Source organism: Magnolia sinica, chromosome 9 (assembly GCF_029962835.1).
Source record: "Magnolia sinica isolate HGM2019 chromosome 9, MsV1, whole genome shotgun sequence".
Lineage (NCBI taxonomy): Eukaryota > Viridiplantae > Streptophyta > Magnoliopsida > Magnoliales > Magnoliaceae > Magnolia > Magnolia sinica.
The window spans coordinates 17,481,699-17,503,392 of record NC_080581.1 but is presented as its reverse complement, the minus strand read 5'-3'; the positions used below and the strand labels follow the sequence as shown (position 1 = coordinate 17,503,392).

Here is a 21,694-nt window from a genome sequence, read left to right as displayed (position 1 = left end):
TTCATTCCTTTTAAAATGGTGGTGACACATCCTTCTCACATGTTGCACAGGTATTGAGTTATCCAAGCCATCCAAATTGCTGAGTCCGACTATAGATATAGCGTATGTCTAAAACTAGACTAACCAAGAAATCCTAGCCATTCAGTTATTGGCTACCAAATGGATGGTTAGAAGCATAGTTTAAAAACCTAAAATAACTCCGTAAGTTCAAATCCTGGCGTCGTAGGGGAGCCGATTAGGTGCGACACTGGCCTTACCTAATATGGTGAGTAGCCCTTACCGTGGGGCCCATCTTGATGTATGTATTCTTTATCCACACCGTCCATCCGTTTTTACAGATCATTTTATCTCATTATCCCAAAAATGAAGAAGATCTACATATCAGATGGACCATGCTCCTGGAAAGAGTGGTGATTGACCACACTACCATTAAAAACTTCTCAGGGCTGATCTTAATGTTTTGCTAGTGTTTATATACCATCCAATCGGTTAATAAGGTCACAAAAGCCTGGATGATGGTATAAAAAAATAAAAAAAATATCAGCCTGATCCAAAAATTTTGTGGCTCATTAATAGTCAATCACCACTGTTTCCTATGGTATGGTCCACCTGATAACTGGATCTGATTAATTTGATTAACCTAAAATGATCTGTTAAAAAGGATGGACAGGATGGATATAGAATACAGACATCAATGTGGGCCCTACGGTAAGGGCAGCCCCGTCTTGGGTGAGGCCGTGGTCTCACATAATTCGCTCCCGCGTAGACCAAGTTCACGAGCCGAGGCTCGAAATTCGGTCTAATCGAGTTTACTCACTCCGAGCTTCAAGTCAAGACTGTGAGTTTTGGAACCATAGCCAGAAGTAAAAAAGGAAGACTTCAAATTCAAAGGGAAAAATCAGGTGATTGATATTATCTTCTTGATTTTACTTTTCAGTTAGGCACCATTCACGGTTGGATCAGCAACTTGGACGGTCTAGATAGGCAGACAACTATACCAAATGTATGGTTGAAGAGTCGCGGCTCTACGGAGAGTTCAAAGGAGATCGAAGTTACATGGTTCACTTGATATTTGTATCTGACTCTTTTTGGTCTCATGCCTTAAAATGGGCTGTTAAAATATATGGACCGCATACAACACATGCATTATGATAGGCCTACGGAACACCCCGACCAGTACCAACCCACACAAACCTCAGTGTTGAAACGAGGTATCTTTCTCTCAGTCTACCACTTGAGCTATGGATCAGGGTGTACAAACATTTCTGTATATGTGTGGGCTCAATGTGATGTTTTATTGACATCAAAACCGTTCATCATGTGCTCCCCTCTGCATTCTCTTTGATCCCAAAACTCAGATTGATCCAAAACTCAGGTAGACCAAGCCATATAAAATCAGGTGTGGCTGCTATGGTTTTGGAATGACCTGATCATTGATGGGTATCAATTCCTCTTGGTGCAATGTATCTTCCACATGAATTAATCCCAACATACAAAACACAATGACCCCACAATCAATCTGGGAGGTTTTCAATATTGGCAGTCCCATCCTAACTGCTCCTTTTAATGTGGCCTGCACAAAGGATAGATTGATTTGATACTATTAAAACATCATAGTGGGCCGTACACATCGATTTAAACGCATTGACTTCAACGGAGAAACATCTGTATTGGATCCAGCCACAGTGCTAACTTCAAGGCACATTTTAACCTAGTCCTGTAAAGTAACCATAGCTATCACATCAACCCATTTCCTTCATAATAACATATTCAAATAATTCCACTAAAGGACAATATCTATACAAGTGCCCCCAGAAATCCCAGACAAGGGTCAACCCTTCGTCATCAAACCCAACAATTTTTTTTTTTTGGGAATCTTTTGATCTCATCCCTTTTATCTACATTTGTTAAATACATGAAGTTGATGAGCTCTTATATGTTATTTCACCCTATGATTTGTATACATGCACCCTTCTATATACTTATGGTATTAGAATAGGCTTGAAATGGACTATTCTAACACTAAGAAGGATGGATGTAAAGAAAGGAGGGTCTGGATATCACTCCCTTTTATTTATGAGATACGATCACACACCAGTCTTTGATCATAGCCTTTTCTTTCATGCCAACATGCCACATATGTAGAATTTGCCATCCATAAGAAAGGTGGGCCGCACTAGCTATGATGATCACTTGGTAGGAAAATCAGGTTAATCAACTTATTGGATAAGTCACACAAGCAACTGTCTAATGATTTTGATTGGGTCCCTCTTGGAGGTGGACCCTCCATGATTTTCATAACAGGTGATCATCCCGTTGTGGCCCACCTTTTCAAAGGTGGGATGTTCTACACCTGCGACATGCTGGTGAGGAAGAAATGGATGAATTGAAAGTTTACATATATGGCTACGTATTGATAATTTCTCTATAACATATAAGGTGCACATGTAATCCTTGTAAACTATTTTTTTTTATTTTTAAGTATTTTTTGCCTTTATTACCTAAGGACAACTGCGTTATCTTTCAACCAAGCTTGGATTATTAACTTATTAAGGGGAGAGCATATCAATGCCCTTGTTACGTCTCAAGCTCCGTACTGGTGATGGCCTTTCTTGGGTTTCTTCTTCTGGCAGTTTGACAGCTGTGTAGGCACCTGCCCCGCAGAGTGCGCCAAGAACAGGGGCTGTGAAGTAGACCCAAATGGCCTTGTAGTTGTTTGCAGCTATGGCTGGCCCCAGAGTCCTTACTGGGTTCATGGAAGCTCCAGTGCTTTCCCTATGCATCACAACATGAAGAGAAGCCATGAGATGATGGTTTTAATACTAGAATGATGAGATTTTTCTTCCAAAGATTTTGCTAGAATACATCCCTATGTACAGGGTAAGATATGTTTGGACTTTAGAGGTCGGAATTTGATTTTTTGTCATTGACTCAAACCATTTTTGTTATGGGGCTCTCCTTCTTGGGAATGCCAAAAAAAAAAAAAAAAATCTATGTTGAGCATCTCAATCCTTTAATTAATCATACCAAGTTATGTTGGTTATTCATCCTCAAAGCTTAAAATATACATTATCAAAGCGTCAAGTGATCTGACTCAGAAGGTTTTATTTATATTAGCATCTACCTTGCAAAGTGAGACCCATCATATAAATGGTATGGACCTTGTAAATGACCCATATTCAAAGAATAAGTGTCCACCATGCAAAGTGAGACCTATCATATAAATGGTTTGGATCATTATAAGATAACTCATATTCAAAGGATAAGTAAGACCTGTCATTTAAATGGTCTAGATCATTATAAGATGAGGCATATTCAAAGGATAAGTGTCCACCATGCAAAGTGAGACAAATGGTCTGAATCTTGTAAATGACCCATATTCAAAGTATGGATATGTCTTCGCCATGCAAAGTGAAACCCATCCTATGATCATTGTAAGATAACCCATATTCAAAGAATTAGTATCCACCATGCAATGTGAGACCCATCATGTAAATGGTCTGGATCATTGTAAGACAATCAGACAAGGCATATTTAAAGGATAAGTAGTGTCCACCATACAAAGTGAGACAAATAATCCGGATCTTGTAAATGACTCATATTCAAAAGATAAGTGTCCATACAAAGTGAAACCCAGAATACAAGAGGTACCTACGAGATAAAAAGAAAACTCACCACTCACTGGTGACAGAGGATGGAGGAAGGTGGCCCTTTTGGGAATGTTCAGCCACTGATGGGCATCATGGAGGAGATTGGTTAGGAATTTGGGGAAAGTGGATGAACAGGCTCTTATCCATCCACCATGCAAAGTGAGACAAATGGTCTGAATCATTTAAAGGATAAGTGTCTACCATGCAAGGTGAGACAAATGGTTTGGATCTTGTAAATGACCCATATTCAAAGAATAAGTGTCCACCATGCAAAGTTAGACCCATCATATAAATGTTTTGGATAATTGTAAAATAACTCATATCCTTAAGGATAAGTATCCACCGTGCAAAGTGAGATAAATGGTCTGGATCTTATAAATGACTCATATTCAAATGATAAGTGTCCACCATGCAAAGTGAAACCCACCGTATAAATGGTCTAAGTCATTGTAAGATAAAACCCATAATCAAAGGATAAGTCTCTACCATGCAAGATGAGACAAATGGTTTGGATCTTGTAAATGACTCATATTCAAAGGATAAGTGTACACCATGCAAAGTGACACCTATCATATAAATGGTCCGTAAAATATGCATATTCTACGGATAAGTATCCACCATGCAAAGTCAGACAAATGGTCTTGGATCTTGTTAATGACCCATATTCAAATGATAAGTGTCCACCATGCAAAGCGAAACCCACAATATAAATGGTCCAAATCATTGGTAGATAACCCATATTCAAAGGAAAAGCATATCTGCCATGTAAAATAAGACCCATCATGTAAAGAGTTAGTCTGGATCATTGTAAGATAATGCATACTCAAGGGATAAGTGTTCACCATGCAAAATGAGACCCGTCACATAAATGATCCAGATCATTGTAAAATGACTCATATTCAAAGGATAAAGCCCCGATGTATATGATATTACAAGACATGTGATGTATTCGAGTAAACTTAAGATTGACTCTGTTTCAACACTAAGACAAGGGATGCTTATATGGGTTAGATGGGTGTGTGTAAAAAAAAAAAAATTTGTTTTAAATATGATTAATTAGTTAACACGAAGTGTAGGCTATTGGGAATAAACACCGAAAAAATAAAAATTAAATTGAAAAATATTTCACAAGGCTGAATCACGTATAATATACACTATCCTTAAAGCGTGATTCGCCCCTTTATCAACTGCTAATGGGTTACAGGCGAATTGCTTCCTGGATAAGACAAGTCTTATTTGGATCCAATGTGCAACAATCATGATAGGTCCACTGTGGAAATTTTAACGCAGCAAATTCCTTCTGGCAGATTCAGACGGTGAAGATGTTCTAAGTATTTTAGAATGGAGCTATGGATCATATTTGATTTGATGAGAGAGATGGTGTGTTGAGATGATGAAATCAGACTGGAATGGTCCAGTTTATATAGGCATCAGGTATAACACCATTGTTGTGTGGTATTTAATGGTCCAGAATGTTTGAAAAATGTTTCTGGCTGTTGTCCATTAATCCCAGACGTTTCTGGTCGTTAAATCAGACCGTTGGATCATCCTGGCTCGTCCATTTTTGGACCGTTGTGGCTTTAAGGTAGCTATCCATTTTAAGAAACGGCTGGACGTTTCGAATTTAAGATCCGACTGTTCTCAGTCACCTATAAAACCTAGTCTCATTAAATATTTTCAGATCCACACCGCCCTAAGGCTCTTACCAGACCCATTGCACCGTCTCGCGCTAGTTCACGTAAGGTTGCTAGGGAGCGACCACTCTACGATACGATGCTTACGTGCGAAGTGCAAAGTGCGCCATCTAGCGCCACTACAGCCATACTGCCTCACTGCTTCACTGCCCACGCCCATGACCATGCCCGTGCTCATGCCCGTGCCCGAGTATCATCTCCTTCAAAAACTCCAAGTAAGAATACTCTTCACAAGTCCACATATAAACCACAAAAGGATTTCAACCATTTTTGATGTGGGACAAAGCACACACCGCACTTTTGGATTTGAAATTTTTAGAAACGCATTTTGGCGGCAAAATCCTAAAATTTTGAAAATTTCAAATTTTCTCTTTTTATTTTTCAAAAAATCACTAATTTTCAACAATCCCCCACTAGTTTTTTAAAACAATAAAAACTCTGCCAGAATAATAATCAGTTATTATGCATAAAAAAATTGCAATTTAAATCTTTCCTTAGTGTAAGTATTTTAAAGTTATTTTAAAATTTTTGGTTGCCGCAGCATTGAACCAATTATTCTTATATGATATAATCGAAAATACCACACACATAATAGCTCATGCGTTTACTTGGTCCTTTATAATCTCGCTTAGTACTTTTAATGGTCATGTGTTTATCCTGTTTCATGAATGATCCCGAGATAACTTTAATTCTCATGAGAAATGACACTACTTCTACGTTTACATAGGTGAAATCCTTCCAGTGTTTCCGTTAAAACACTTGTCCTATTTGACTGGACTTCATTAAGAGTTTAATACTCATACCTCTTTTAAAACGGGCAGCACTATCATCCTGGATGAGGTTATTAATTTGTTTAGTGCTGAAACTTTTTACTTATCAGTGAATTGTTGTTACCCATTAAACCCAATATTTAGAGATTTTCTAATTTTTGGTTGGGTTTCTTTCACTGGTGAAACTTTGAGTAAAGAGTTTCAACCCCATCCCTCTAGATATTGTCCTTACTACCTCTCTCATCAGAGGTTTAATAAAAGGATCAGTCAAGTTATTACTCGACTTTACATATAAGATCGCAATGATTCCATCTTGAATCAATTGCTTTATATAGTCATGTCTCAAACTTTTGTGTCTGGACTTCCCATTATAGGTACCGCTATAGGCTCTCGCTAGAGTGACTTCACTATCTCAATGAAGTGAAACAACCAGTATAAGCTTCGTATAGAATGAGATTTCTAATAGAAGATCCCTTAACCACTCAGCCTCTTTGCCTGTAGCAGCCAAAGCTATGAACTCAGATTCCATAGTTGAGTTCGTTATGCAAGTTTGTTTCTTGGATCCCCAAAATACAGCTACACCTCATAGGGTGAATATCCACCCTGTAGTGGACTTGTTGTCCCCTGCACTCGATATCCAACTTGCATCGGTATATATTTCCAACACTGCTGAAAATTCTGAGTAAAATAACCCTATTTATTTGGTTTCTTTAAGATAACTTAAAACTCTACTTACTGCTTTCCAGTATTCAACACTTGGATTACTCGTAAACCTACTTAGTTTACTCACAGCGTATGCTATATCCGATCTTGTGCATTGTAATACATACATAAGACTGCCTATAGCACTAGCATACTCTAGTTGTGCAACTGCTCTCCACTGTTTTCTTTTAACTTGATACTTGGATTAAACAGGGTCTTTGCCTCTTTAATTTTTAAGTGATTAAACTTGTTTATTATTTTCTCAATATAATGAGACTGACATAATGCAAAACCCCCTCTATGTTTTTTAACTTTGATACCTAATATGATATCCACTTGTCCAAGATCCTTCATTGTAAAAACTAAAGAGAGAAACTTTTTGGTTTCAGTTACACCTTCCATTTTATTACTGATTATTAACATATCATATACATACAAGCTTATGATCACAATATAATCATTATACACTTTTAAATATATACATTTATTAGCAATATTATGTTCAAAACCGTAAGACAGAACTTTAGAATCAAATTTATCATGCCACTCTTTTGGTGCTTGCTTTAATCCATACAAAGACTTAACAAGTCTATACACTTTTCTTTCATTTCCTGGTAGAACAAACCCTTCTGGTTGCTCCATGTAAACCTCCTCATCGAGATCACCATTTAGGAATGATGTTTTCACGTCCATTTGATGGATATGAAGATGATGTATAGATGTTAGAGCGAATAAGATCCTAATCGATGTTATTCGAGTTACTGGTGAATAAGTGTCAAAATAATTGATTCCTTCTTTCTGTCAGAAACCCTTAGCAACTAACATTGCCTTAAAGGTTTGAATTGTATCATCTGTATGATATTTTTTCTTAAATATCCACTTACAACCTATTGGTTTAGAACGTGGAGGTAGATCTACCAATTCCCATGTTTGGTTAGACATTATGGAATTTATTTCATCATTAATGGCTTCTTTCTAAAAAGTGGAGTCTCCTTGAAGACATAGCTTCACTAAAGGTTTTAGGTTCATCTTCTATAGTTAAAACCATAAGTATTTTCATAATCACCTTCTCTCTCTATCACCCTCAACTAGATGAAAAAAGAGTCGCTGAGAGTCTATTTGATCATGATCAAAATCTTTTCTACTCTTGATCTTTGATTCCTATGAGGTTCACTAGGAGTTTTCTCTTCTATTTATGTTTCTTTTATAGTTTCATTAAGAGATTGAATCTCAACATTCTTTTTCTTCGTAAATACAGAATTCTTAAAGAACTCTACATCTTTTGATTCTATGATTACATTGGAGTCTAAATCTAGAAGTCTATAGGCCTTGCTATGTTGTGCATATCCTACAAGGACACACTTGATAGCTCTTGGTCCTAACTTAATTCTTTTAGGTTCTGAAGTTCTGCAGTATGCAAGACGCCCCCACATTCTAAGATACCCTATGTTTGATTTTCTTCCTTTCCATATTTCATATAGAGAGGTCTTGGTTTTTTTAGATGGAATTCAGTTTAAAACATGATATGCAGCTAACAGTGCTTCTCTCCATAGGTTTAATGGCAATTGTGCTTGTATTAACATTGAGTTGACCACATCTACTAATGTCCTATTTTTTCTCTCTGCTATACCATTTTGTTGTGGTGTATAAGGTGTTGTACACTGATATATTATACCGTGTTCTTCACAATAATTAGAAAATTTATTAGAGAAATATTCTCCTCCTCAGTCACTACAAAGGATTTTAATATTTTTAACTAATTAATTTTATACTTCAGATTTATAGATCTTGAATGCATTAAATGCTTCATCTTTCAATTTTAACAGATATACATATACATATCTTGAATAATCATCTATAAATGTTATAAAGTACCTTCTACCTTCACGGGTAAGAATGATACTTAGTTCACATATATCAGTATGCACAAGGTCTAATATTTGAGATGATCTCTCAACGCTAGGGAATGGTTTCTTGATTATTTTAGACTGTATGCATACTTCACATTTATCTTTGTCACTATCATTGTATGATATTAGGCCGTTCTTAGCCATGAGTTTTATGATACTATAGCCAATATGGGCTAATCTACCATGCCATAGCGTTACAGACTCAATCATGTAAGAAGAAGAATTCTTTTCATATAAAGAAAGTTTGATAATCCCATTACAAGCATAACCCTTACCCACAAAGTTCTCATTCTTAGACAAGATCAGCTTGCTTGATTCAAACACAACCCTAATCCCAGGTTTGCTTAAGAGATCCCCTGAGACAAGATTCCTCCTTATGTCTAGGACATGCAGTATGTTGGTTAGAATTACCTTCTTTCAAGAGGTAAAGAGTAATTTCACGGTTCCTTTGCCTGCAACTTTCGACTATCCTTCATTTCTCATTTGAACCTCTTGACCATTGGTCCCGTCTTCATAGGTTTTAAAGGCAAATTGATCGTTGTATACATGGTCTTGGCACCTGTATCATACCACCAACCATAAATTTTCTCTTGAACTAGGTTCACTTCTGTGACCATGGCTACGATTTCATCGTCATTTTTGTCTTGGTTACAGGATTCTTCTTCAATTCGAAGATGCTTTTCAATTTGTTACAGGGTGAACTCTTCGGATTTATGCAGTAGTTTCTTTCTGTAGTCTTTTCAGCTCGGAGGTAATTTTGTGATTATAGCTTCGACTTAAAAGGATTCAGGAAGATCAATTTTTATGGCTTTTATTTTATTTACAATAAGCTCTAGTTCTTGGATTTGGGTAAGCAGCGGTAGATTGTCTACCATCGTGAATTCAAAATACCTGTCAATTAGAAATTTCTGTGTGCCTTCCTTTTCAGCCTTGTACTTGTATTCCAATGCGCTCCAAATTTCTTTCGCTGATGTGGTCCCTGTGTACAAATCTTACAACCGATTAGAGAGAGCATTGAGGATGTGACCACGACATAGCAGTTCATCTTCTTGTCTCTTGATTCTAGCAACAACTTGTTTTGGAGTATTAGTGTCCTTTGCTTCAGGCAGAGGCCGGAGAGTCAGGTTCAGGATGTAGAAGATCTTCAGAGCGGTCAGTAGGACTTTCAGTTTGTCCTGCCATCTAGTGAAATTTAAACCATCGGATCGGTCCAATCAGATCAGATCCTAATTCATCAGTTTGACTGATGCAATACTTTCGGTGTCCATAAATCACGCTTTAAGATTGTTGGGAACAAACACCGAAAAAATAAAAAAATAAATTAAAAATATTTTACTAGGCTGAATCATGTATAATATACACTGTCCTTAAAGCGTGATTTTTCCCCTTATTGACTGCTGATGGGTTACAGGCGAATTGCTTCCTAGATAAGACAAGCCTTATCTGGATCCAGTGTGCAGCAATCACGATAGGTCTATTGTGGAACAATTTTAACGTAGCAGATTCCTTCTGGCAGACTCAAACGGTGGAGATGTTCTAAGTATTTTAGAATAGAGCTATGGATCGTATTTGATTTGATGGGAGAGATGGTGTGTTGAGATGATGAAATCGGACTGAAATAGTCCAGTTTATATAGGCATCAGGGATAGCACCGTTACTGTGTGATATTCAATGGTTTCGAACGTTTAAAAAATGTTTCTGACCGTTGTCCATTAATCCCAGACATTTCTGGTTGTTAGATCAGAAAATCTAACCACTGGATCATCCTGACCCGTCCGTTTTCAGACCGTTGTGGCTTTTAAGTTAGCTATCTGTTTTAAGAAACAGTTGAACGTTTCGGATTTAAGATCCGACTGTTCCCGTCACCTATAAAACCCAGGCTCATTTCGGATTTTCAGATTCACACCGCCCTAAGGCTCTTACCAGACCCATCGCACCGTCTCGCGCCGGTTCGCGTAAGGAGCGACCACTCTGTGATACGATGCGCACGTGCGAAGTGCAAAGTGTGCTATATAGCGCCATTACAGCCACACTGCCTCACTGCCTCACTGCTTACGCCCTCACCCACGCCCGTGCCCGTGCCCGTGCCCGAGTATCATCTCCTCCAAAAACTCTAAGTAACAATACTCTTCACAAGTCCACATTTAAACCACAAAAGGATTTCAACCATTTCCGATGTAGGACAAAGCACACACCGTGCTTTTAGATTTGAAATTTTCGAAAAAGCGTCTTAGCGAAAAAATCCCGAAATTTTGAAAATTTGAAGATTTCTCTTTTTATTTTTCAAAAAACCACTAATTTTCAACATAGGCCCCATGGTGACCAGTCAATACATCCAATTCAGGCATCATGTGAGCCCCTCATATTCTCCTTGGAGCCCAAAAGTGATTTGGATCCAAAAATCAAGTGGGCCACATCAAGTAAAACCATGCCTTAACGCTCCAAAATTGCATGGTGTGGCCTATGTTTTGGAGTGGCCTAGTTTTAATTAGATGTCATCTTCTGAACAGATTGGATGGCATAGACAGTGGCTCCACACAATGGAAGGTTTTTAATGGTGGGCATCCACATCCCAACTGTTACCTATGGTCTGGTCCACTCAGATTTTTGGGTCGGCGTGACTTTTGGGGCGCCATGGAGAAGATGAGGGGGCAGAAATGATGGACGGATTGGATGCCCATTGATACATCATTGTGGGACCCATACATCACATTCTTGGTTAAGTTGTCTTTGTTCTTCTTCTTCTTTTTCTTTTTTTTTTCTTTTTCTTCTTTTTTTTTTTTTACACACGCAATCTACTTCTTGGTTAAACGGTCATAGGGCGTGGGGACCACAAATAGGAACCCATGTGTGGACCACCAACCGACATAGCAAGTGTATCTTTGTAACTTGCCAACTGAAGACCTCCAAATGGATGGCTAGGATTATTCCAGAGGGAGAAAAAAAATAAAGAGATTGAGAGAAATAAATGATTAGATATAGTTGTCTTTTTTTACCCGCGAGCATGTCACATGTGTAGAACGTCCAATCCGTGATAAAAAAAGGAGGCCCACACCAGTCATCCATTTCTGCCCATTGATTTTGAAAATCTCTTTCTACAAGTGAATCGGCCTGATTTCGTATCAGGTAATCATCATGTGTCACCCACCTTTTGCACGGATCGGATATTCTCCATGTGATGTTTTAACTGGGAAAAAATGGAAACGGATTGGCTACTCTCCCTAACACAGCCCGGTGGCTGATGGTCGGTGCACTGTTGGCCCCACCATGGTGTATGTGTTTCATCCATTCCGTTCATCCATTTTTACAGATCCTTTTAGGGTTTTATTCCAAAAATGAGAGGGATATAAATCTCAGTTGGACCACACCACAGGAAAACAATAGTAGTAGGATATCCACCATTAAAATCCTCCTAAGGCCCACTGTACTGTTTATTTGACATCTAATCTGTTGATTAGGTCATACAGACCCAGATGAAGGGAAAAAACAAATATCAGCTTGATCCAAAAGTTTTAGGGACTCCTTTACTCAACACTGTTTCATGTAATGTTGTCCACTTGAGATTGGGATATATCCCAAGACATTCACATCCTTCAACTCAATCTGCCTTAGGATTTTCTAAAAACGGGGAATTTTAGTCCTTCAGAGAATCATGCTTTTAGATAGCAAACATGTATAATATCTAGATGGACCATGATATGGAACCTGCCATTGATGATCCATAACCTAAGTTCGCATTTATTGGACAATCACAGCCCTTGGATCGGATGATGTCTTGGAAGAAAATGGACAGTCAAAAGACCACTATTCGACCTTTTAGGACCATCTATTTTCTTTCCTCAAAAGTCCTCAATAGAATGATCCGGACCATCAAATCAGTCTGATTTTGAGGTAGACCCCATTAAATGTGACCCTACCTGTTGATAGGTTTGGATTTATTATATTTTAGCCACGTGGAAGAAAATGCAAGCCCAAACGGTCCTATGAGTTCATACCACAGCGACTTAAGTGTAATTTCTAATTTGGCCAAGGGCAAAAAGGGAAATTCAATTCCATACCCGGCAATGAGTATGTTGAGCATTACAGTCGCCCCCACTGCAATCCCTGCCAGCTCACCTACCTGCATGGACGAAGACATGCCAGCTTGTCTACATATAATTACCAAAAAGCCTTATCTTTAGATCAATTGCGACAATGCCACCCAAACATCCGACACATGTGAAGAGACCGGTTTCTCTGCAACGTTTTAGAACAATCCAACTCTCGAAGCGGTGATGGGCCCACCATGATGTGATCACGAAATCTAATCCGTTCATCATGCGAAAACCCACATGTTCTAGTTAGGGATAAAATTCTGGCCAATTACAAAATCAGATGGACCATAGCATATAAAATCATGCCTAAAACCTTTAAAACAAGTGGTGTGGCCCACCTGAGTTTGTTAATGGACTGTTTTTTTATCTGTACATATACCCTGATGCTTGTGATTGGATTGGATGGAATATAAATAACACGTCGGGCGCCACACAGAATCTGGAAAGTTTTAAGGGTGGGAATCCTTATCCTAGCTATTCTCAGCGGTGTGACCCACCTGTATTTAGATCCTCCTTCATGTTTGGTATACAGTGTGGAATTGAAGGTATGCATGCACCTTTTGGATGGATTGGATTTGGTACATACACCATGGTGGGCCCCACACTAGGCGTTATAGAACGAAAAAAGGTTACTGCATCTCTTGGCCACGCTTCCCACACGTGGAAACTTGTCGCATGTGTACAAATACAAGCTGTTCATTAGGCAGGGCCATCATGTAAAGAGGCCTTCTGTAAAAAAAATCAGGTCGATATGATCACCAGGTGGGCTGACCTTTGGTCAACATCTGAACCGTCCATTTCTTTCATACACGTGTGGACCACCTAATGAACGATTCAGCCTGAATTTTCAGGCCATCAGCTTGGATCTCGCACGCGGGTGTCATGTTGCCACGTGCGAGAGTCTACTATATATTTAGAATTACAAAAGGAACACACTCACAGCTCTTGTGTCAGTGGCAACTGCAGTGACCACGAACATGAGATTGAAGGTGACGATGAACTCCAAAGCAAAGGCCTGGCCGTAGCTTCCTGTGGGGACAGTCACCCCTCCCCCCATGAACGGATGAAATATCCCCTTGAGTGCAAATGCAGCACAGATGGAAGCCACCACCTGTGCACCAATGTACATGGGCACCTGCAAAGTGGGCCCCACATGTTATTCTAGAACCTTCTAGAAGAACCCATATGAGAGAGAGACAGGTATAGTAGTTGTGTGTACCTGTTTCCATGGGAAGTGCCTGAGAGCTGCAAAGGCAATGGTCACTGATGGGTTGAGGTGGGCCCCAGAGATGTGGCCAACTGAGAGTATGACTATCATCACAGCTATGCCAGTAGAGGCGGCTAACCCAAGAAGCGTAACTGACCCTTGTGTCTTCTGATTCACAATGCCTGTTGCTGCCCCTGAAAAGATGAGTATCAGTGTGCCAATGAATTCTGCACCCACCTGATTTCACCATCACCCAACAACACAGAGAGACATATGGGTCAGTATTCATTTCAGAAAATTCATGACAACATGCTACCTGTGTGAGAGACTGTGCCCATTCCTCAGGTAGGGCACACAATAAATATGCCCTAGCACAAAATTTTGGATGGTCAATAATCAGGTGGGCCACATGTGTACATTATTTTTTATCTTTACTTGCCATCTTTTTTCCATATACTTGTGGCCAACTTGATGATCAGACAGACCTGAATTTTGGGATGAGGAATGTTCACCACCGGCCCGACCTGATCAATGGCCAGGAATCCGGAGAGTCTCGCTCATGTTAGAAGATCTGATGAACCCAGTGGTGGGGGACTGTGGAAGCACAGAATCGTCCGATGTCATCAAATGTTAAGTTTCGATGACACCTAATACACTTCGATGTCATCGAAGGTTAAGTTTCGATGACACCCGGTGATTCAAGATTAAGGCACATATATAATGACAACTCTACAACATGAGTAGAAGATCTAAACCATTCATTTGTCATGGGCGCCGCAAGAAGAAGCTGAATCAGTGGTGGGAGAATACGGTATACTAATAGATCCACATGGCCCACTGATTTGAAATCACAGAACATGTTTATATTAAGAAAAGCTATAAACAATTTTATGGTGCGATTGAAGGATCTAAGCCATCAGATCGTTCGGGAACGGAAATTTATTAGAGATAGACACTTACAAAAATCGACCCAAATGCTAATAGTGTTTAGAAACTTGTTTTAGATCGCTGAGTTCGACAACGGGCCACCCATGTTATAGAACTCTTTTGCACTCACCTTTCTTGCAAGTGAGATCTGAGAGGGCGGCAATGCACAGGCGGTGCCGAGGCTTCCTTCTTCCATTGCCCATGCATCACTAAAACACTTGCAGCTTTTGAGAAGGGACCTTCTACCATTTACACTCCTCTCTGCCTTGAAACCACCAAAGAGTGGGGCCCCAGGAGTGCCTGGGGTCACAGGAGTGGATGGTGCTGATGGAACATCCTCAGTGTCCACCATCACTTCAATTGGGATGAAGAGAGTGAGGAAGAACACAAAAAACAAGGTTGGAATTTTCTATAACTTGGGAACTCTTCTCCTCTGTTTTTTTTTTTTTTTTGTTTGGAGGGAGATCTCTTTATATATACTTGTAATGTGTGAGGAGGTGAGTGTTTGACTTGAGGCGTAGAATACTAATTCTTAGATAGTGCTGACTCATCTACCGTGCACATAGCAATAGTGTAAGTCAATCTAGACCACCCAAATCTTGGGCCTTATTCTAGATGGAACATAGGCCAAAACTCAGAGTTGGATTACCTTAACTATGTGTTATTGTCTGTTGATTTTCAACCATGGATATGATGGAAACCAAATGGAAAGTTTGGATTACCGGATCAGTGTAATTTCTGAACATGATCCATCGATGATTGAGACCCACGATTTGGACGGTTTGGATCGATGCACGGTTTATGTATAGTGTACGGTGAAAAGTTGGGAAATGCACATGTAGTTCGGCCCCCTTGACTTGGAAAGTTCCAGAATGGAGAATAGTAGTGGTGAGGATTGAAATTGTGTGTATGTGGAAAAAGGAGGAGGAGGAGGATTGAAGAGGGGGTGGAAGTGATTGGTGGGGCTTTGTTTTTGGAAGCTTTTAGATCTGGGAGTTTGAAATGGAGTTGTTTTTAGATTCAGACATGCTTTCCTGGGTGGGCCACAGTCAATGTTTGTCTTTCACCGTTGTAGATTAGCCCACTCTCTCTATGTTGCCCATTTGGGCTCAAGTTGTCGAAAGAAGGTTTATGGTTGTTTCATGGAAAACTGATCATGGTCCTCTCTCTCTCTCTCTCTCTCTCTCATGGGTGATGTCATTTTTAAGTCAGCTATTAGTAATTACTTAACAATGACTAATCTTACAATTAAATTAATTATTTTTAATTGAGAAATAATGTTAAAAAATTCTCTCCTAATCTCTTCATTAACTGATTGAAGGACCAAGTGATTTATGTATTCTTTGTAACTTTGTGTACATCTTGTTAATGGATGTTAATAGTTTTGATGTATCAATCTGTTCAACAGCAAGTAAAAAATTAAAAGAGGATAAAAAAACATAACTGATAATCCTAAAACATGTGTTTTAGGTGTTATTATGAACTCTCTGTACATCTGTTTTTTCTGCTGTTTACATGTTTCACGTATCAATCTGAGGTTGAACGATAAAAAAAATTCTGCTGTATATCCTGTTGTTAATTCTGCTGTACATGTTTATAATTCTGCTTTTATCTGATGTTAAAAAATTCTCTCCTAATATCTTCATTAACTGATTGAATGACCAAGTGATTTATGTATTCTTTGTAAATTTGTGTACATCTTGTTGATGTAATGTTAACAGTTTTGATGTATCAATCTGTTCAGCAGTAAGTAAAAAATTGAAAGAGGATAATAAAAAAAAATTTGATAAGCTTGAAACATGTGGTTTAAGTGTTATTATGAACTCTCTGTACATCAGTTTTTTCTGCTGTTTACATATTTCACGTATCAATCTGAGGTTTAACGATAAAAAAATTATGCTGTATATCCTGTTGTTAATTCTATTGTACATGTTTATAATTCTGTTGTTATCTGTTATTAAAAAATTCTCTCATAATATCTTCATTAACTGATTGAAGAACCAAGTGATTTATGTATTCTTTGTAACTTTATGTACATCTTATTAATGGGATGTTAACAGTTTGAAATAGTATCAATTTGTTCAGCAGCAAGTAAAAAAATTTGTCTCCTAAAAACATCTTCTTAATAGAAACAAATGTTTTATCTATTATTTGTAACTTTCTGTACATCTTCTAATTCTGTTGTTATCAGTTTTGTTGTATCAATCTGTTTACTGAGGTTTCAATATTTCCTCGTGAGAACCAGCATGTTTTATCAGTTATTAGTCATTCTTAAATAAAAATAAATAAATAAATGTTAGAATTAACAAGTGTTTTATCAGTTATTTTTAACTTTCCCGATATATTCTAATTCTGTTGTTCATACATCATACCTTTATGTATTCATTTTAACTTTCTGTACATCTTAAATGTTGAAAGAATTAGTGTTTTCAGACTTTTAATGCTTGTTAGAAGTAGAGTATAATTCTAAAATTTTTGTCAGCAACTTGAACATTTTACTTGATTCGCCAAAGCATGAAGGATATCAATCTCAGTAATTGTAACTGTTTGCTGTAGTATGTTTACATGTTTATATAGAAGTCAAATTTACAGTTTCTTCTAATTGTCATTTAAATTATTTTTTAAATTCCCTTTAAATTGCAATGGCTTCCAAAAGTGCAGAAAATTTCGATGATAGCTCATCTAGCAGTGATTGGAATGAGAGAGAAATAGCCGCTGCAATAATAGCTATTGCAGCTTCAGTAAGTGTAATGCAAGCGGCTGAATATTATCGTCGTTATTGTATAAAGGCTAAACCCAATGAAAGTCGCATTGAGAGGGATAGATTCATAAGCCGAATTATACTTAAGAATGATATTGAGTGTCTTGCGCAGCTGAAGATGGGCAGGGACAATTTTTTTGAATTATGTTCGCTGTTGAGGGATCGAAAACTACTTTCCGATAACAGGAAATGTAGCATGGGGGAGCAGGTTGTAATGTTTCTTCATACTGTCGGACATAACGTACGTAATCATGTGATTGGTTATCGTTTTACACGATCTAGTGAGACTGTGAGCAGACACTTTAGTAGAGTACTGGATGCTATAATCGGTTTATATCCCGAGTACGTGACATTTCCTGAATTACACACACCTAAGAAAATATCCAACAACCCTTTGTGGAGTTCAAACTTTTAGGTAAAGTTGAAGATATGTTGGAGCAATTCCTAAATTATAACTTAATACTTAATGGATGAACTGATCATATGTCACCCTTCTGATTGTAGGACTGTATTAGGGCCCTTGATGGTACCCATATCTTGGCTTATTTGCCAAAAGAAAAAACCTGTACTTTCATAAATAGAAAAGGATTTCTGTCACAGAATGTTTTGGTCGCATGTACTTTTGATATGAAATTTGTATATGTGTTTGCTGGTTGGGATGGATCTAACTCTGATGTTCTTGTGTTACAAAATGCACTAACCCATCGCCCTGACTGTTTTCTTATTCCACATGGTAATTGCGTATAAGGGGTGATTGTTTTTGCTGTAGGTATTTATATGTGATAGATATCTGAAACATATCTTGCAATTGTGTAGGAAAATATTATGTCGTTGATGCTAGATATGCACATTTGTCTGGATTTATGGCCCCCTATCGAGGTGTGCGATATCACTTAAACGAGTTTCGTACCGGAAGGAAGCCTGCCAATAAAAAGGAACTTTTCAATTATCGTCATGCACAACTGCGAAATGTCATAAAGCGTTCATTTGACCTTTTAAAAAACTAATTTTCAATTCTACGTACTCCTCCTCAGTCTAAGTTTATAACACAAGTGAAAATTGTTATAGCTTGTTGTGTCCTTCATAATTTTATTCGTGTTAGTGGTGATAATGGACTAGTTGAGGTAGTTGAGGACAGTGGGGACAGTACAGAGGATGTTTCGCCATCCCTTATAGATGTAACTACAGTAGATGAAGGACAAGCGTTAACTCAATTGACGGATCGCGCACATGATGAGTGGACAAGGAAGAGAGACGAGATTTCTGAGAGAATGTGGAATGACAGTCTTCCACGGACAAGTCAACGGACTTAAGTTTCCTGGTTTATGTAATGATTCGCTTAGTTGAAAGCGTGAATATTTTCACATATTTTCACCATGTTTAGGATACTATGTTTATTATTCGTGTTGAATGTTATTATGTCTGGATATGACTCGTTACTATACTGCATCACTTAGTTGTGTCTGTTATATCTCTATTTACATTTTCTGTTTGTAGGTTCTATGAATTTTCTAAGGAGCACCATCAAGGACCTAAGAAGGAAAGATATGGAGTCATCACCTTTAAAGAAGGTTGTTGCTTTAAACTAGTGCCCGAGTTCACTGACTGAATTACTTGGAACTCCTAAGAAAAAGCATATGTCATCCCGCAAAGGGTCATCCCCAAAATGTGTATCCCAACCAAGGCGTAGTTTAGGCAGTTCACGTAAAGTAAGTAGACTTCAATGGACAGACAACATGGATAACGCATTGGTTGATGGGTTAGTGGAATAGGTGAACCTAGGACTTAAAAGTGACGTTAGGTTTAAACTCGAAGTATACAAGGCCACGATTAAAGTAATCTACAATACTGGTGGCATTTTGTTAGAGAACTGTCATATTTCTAATCGCTTGCGGACCCTAAAGAGTCTGTACTAGGCAATAAAGGACATGCTCAACGCCTCGGATTTTGGATGGGACGAACAATATAAGATGATTCTTACTACAGAGGATGTATGGGATGGATACATCGCGGTATGATTTTCACATATAAATGCTTTTCAAGTTTGTAGAATCTGATTTTATAAAATTGATGAAAATATTCTGTCTTTGTGTGTACAGACACACCCCTACGCCAAACGGGTGCGAGGAAAATATATTGAACGATGGGACGACCTTGCGTTCATGTTTGGCAATGATTGTGCCCACGGTGAATTTGCTAGTATGAAATATTCTTCTCTGATATCAGGAAAATGGCGCGGCCATGACGAGTTGAACTCTGACGATGACTCAGATGAGGAGGCTTCCCAGACAGTACATCTCTCATCCTCTGACGAGGATGATCGGAGCCTCCTCCCTGAGTTCGTGGTGGTGATGGATTCGTAGAAAATCGTCCAAAGCATGTTAATAAAAGCCTAATGGAAGCCACTTCAGGTTCTCGTCATAGCCACATAGAGGGGAGTGAGATAAGCCGTGGGAGGAAGTGTAGACCGAGTGAACATATCGGCGACAAGATGGGAGAAGTAGCAGAAGTCGTGAACAACCTGACCATTACATTGGGTCAGGGAAAAAGTATGACGCGCGTTCAGCGGTTGCTTGGTATCTTAGAAGAGGTGGATGGTCTTTCCCATGAAGATCAACTCCGTGCTACAAGGGTCTTGCAGTCTGATTTAGTCAGTGCATGTATTTTATAAAGATGGGTAATGAACGCAAGAAGGAATCGATAGAAAAAGGTTATCCTTCCTCGTTGTGGCACGGATTGAAAATGGGAGATATTTTATGATATCACTTAACTGTTTACATTTGGAGGATAGTTTTTTTTGGATGGTTTGATGTAGAAACTATTTTTTTTGAGTCTGTGATGGCTCGGTTGGGATTGGTTAACTTTATTCTACTGTGGATGATATATTTGCTGCTGGAGCAGCATTGCTGATGTTGTACTTTTGGACTACTATATTTTGAAAATACGATAATAGAATGATATAGTGTTGATAATGCTTGCAGGTTCTAACAGTGGACTTATACAATAATTCTGTACCAATCTGCCGATACAGTATTGATAGTGGAGCACAATTTCAATCCGATTATTATGTTATTGGACTTAGACAATGACCAGGACAATCATTGATTTTATGTCTTACTGATATATTAGTTTAAAATAGTTTTATTTCAATGAGATTATTACTATTTGTATTCGTTCTTCTATATTAACACTATTTTATGAGTTATTTTCTGATACGCCCCTGACGTTCGTAATTTATTCCTGGATTATACATTGATTCTGCTAGTTATAATTGAAAGTTATACTAATATACCTTTGTCATGTGTAACTGACGTGAATTACTATGGCTTCACTTACAGTAAAATTTGATTTTTATTGGTAATGTTTCTTCTTTTGACAAACCCTTTTATTTAATTTCTAAAAGGTGTTACTGTAAATGTTGAATTTTCCTAATACTCCTACTGGTATCAAGAAATGTCTGAATCCAGCTAAGGTATATTACTCTGATTGGATACTGTAATAATACGTATTTGTCTTAAATTTGATGTAGAGCGGGTCGCGGACAGTTACATGGCCAAGATGGATCAGAAAAGGGCCGATCGACGACAGAAGTGATCCAGACCATCGAACCTTAAATCGGGGCGTATCTTGCATTTCTGAATGAGTTATCTAACGTCAAATATATGATTTTGGGATAGAACGAGCTACTTTAGCCAACCAACCCCGCTACGCTAGGTTGCACAGCCCGGAATTGCAAAAAACCCCTTGATCGACGGTCGTTTCCCTGTTTTAATTTCGTTTTTACTATAAATAGTAAGTTTTAGTTTGATTATAACTCTTCATCCGTCGGGCTTTAGGAGTTGCGCCCAACGTGAAAAGAGCTTAGAATAATTAAGAGAACGGTTTGGTGAAGCCAAATAGGACACTTACTATTTTTGGCTGAAAACCTTGTGCACTAGTAGACATCACAACCGTCTATAAATAGTAAGTTTACTATTTA

General features: G+C 38.3%; 1 protein-coding gene across 1 annotated transcript; it reads right to left on the bottom strand.

The window, feature by feature from the left end:
- Window positions 1-2,040: 2,040 nt before the first annotated feature.
- LOC131256990 (aquaporin NIP6-1-like) lies at window positions 2,041-15,453 on the bottom strand. Its single transcript, XM_058258130.1, has 5 exons — window positions 15,085-15,453; window positions 14,040-14,264; window positions 13,761-13,955; window positions 12,785-12,846; window positions 2,041-2,775 (listed from the first exon to the last, which is right to left on the bottom strand). The coding sequence occupies exons 1-5, from the start codon at window positions 15,304-15,306 to the stop codon at window positions 2,550-2,552; spliced, it is 930 nt and encodes a 309-aa protein (XP_058114113.1). The 5' UTR covers window positions 15,307-15,453; the 3' UTR covers window positions 2,041-2,549.
- Window positions 15,454-21,694: the final 6,241 nt, after the last annotated feature.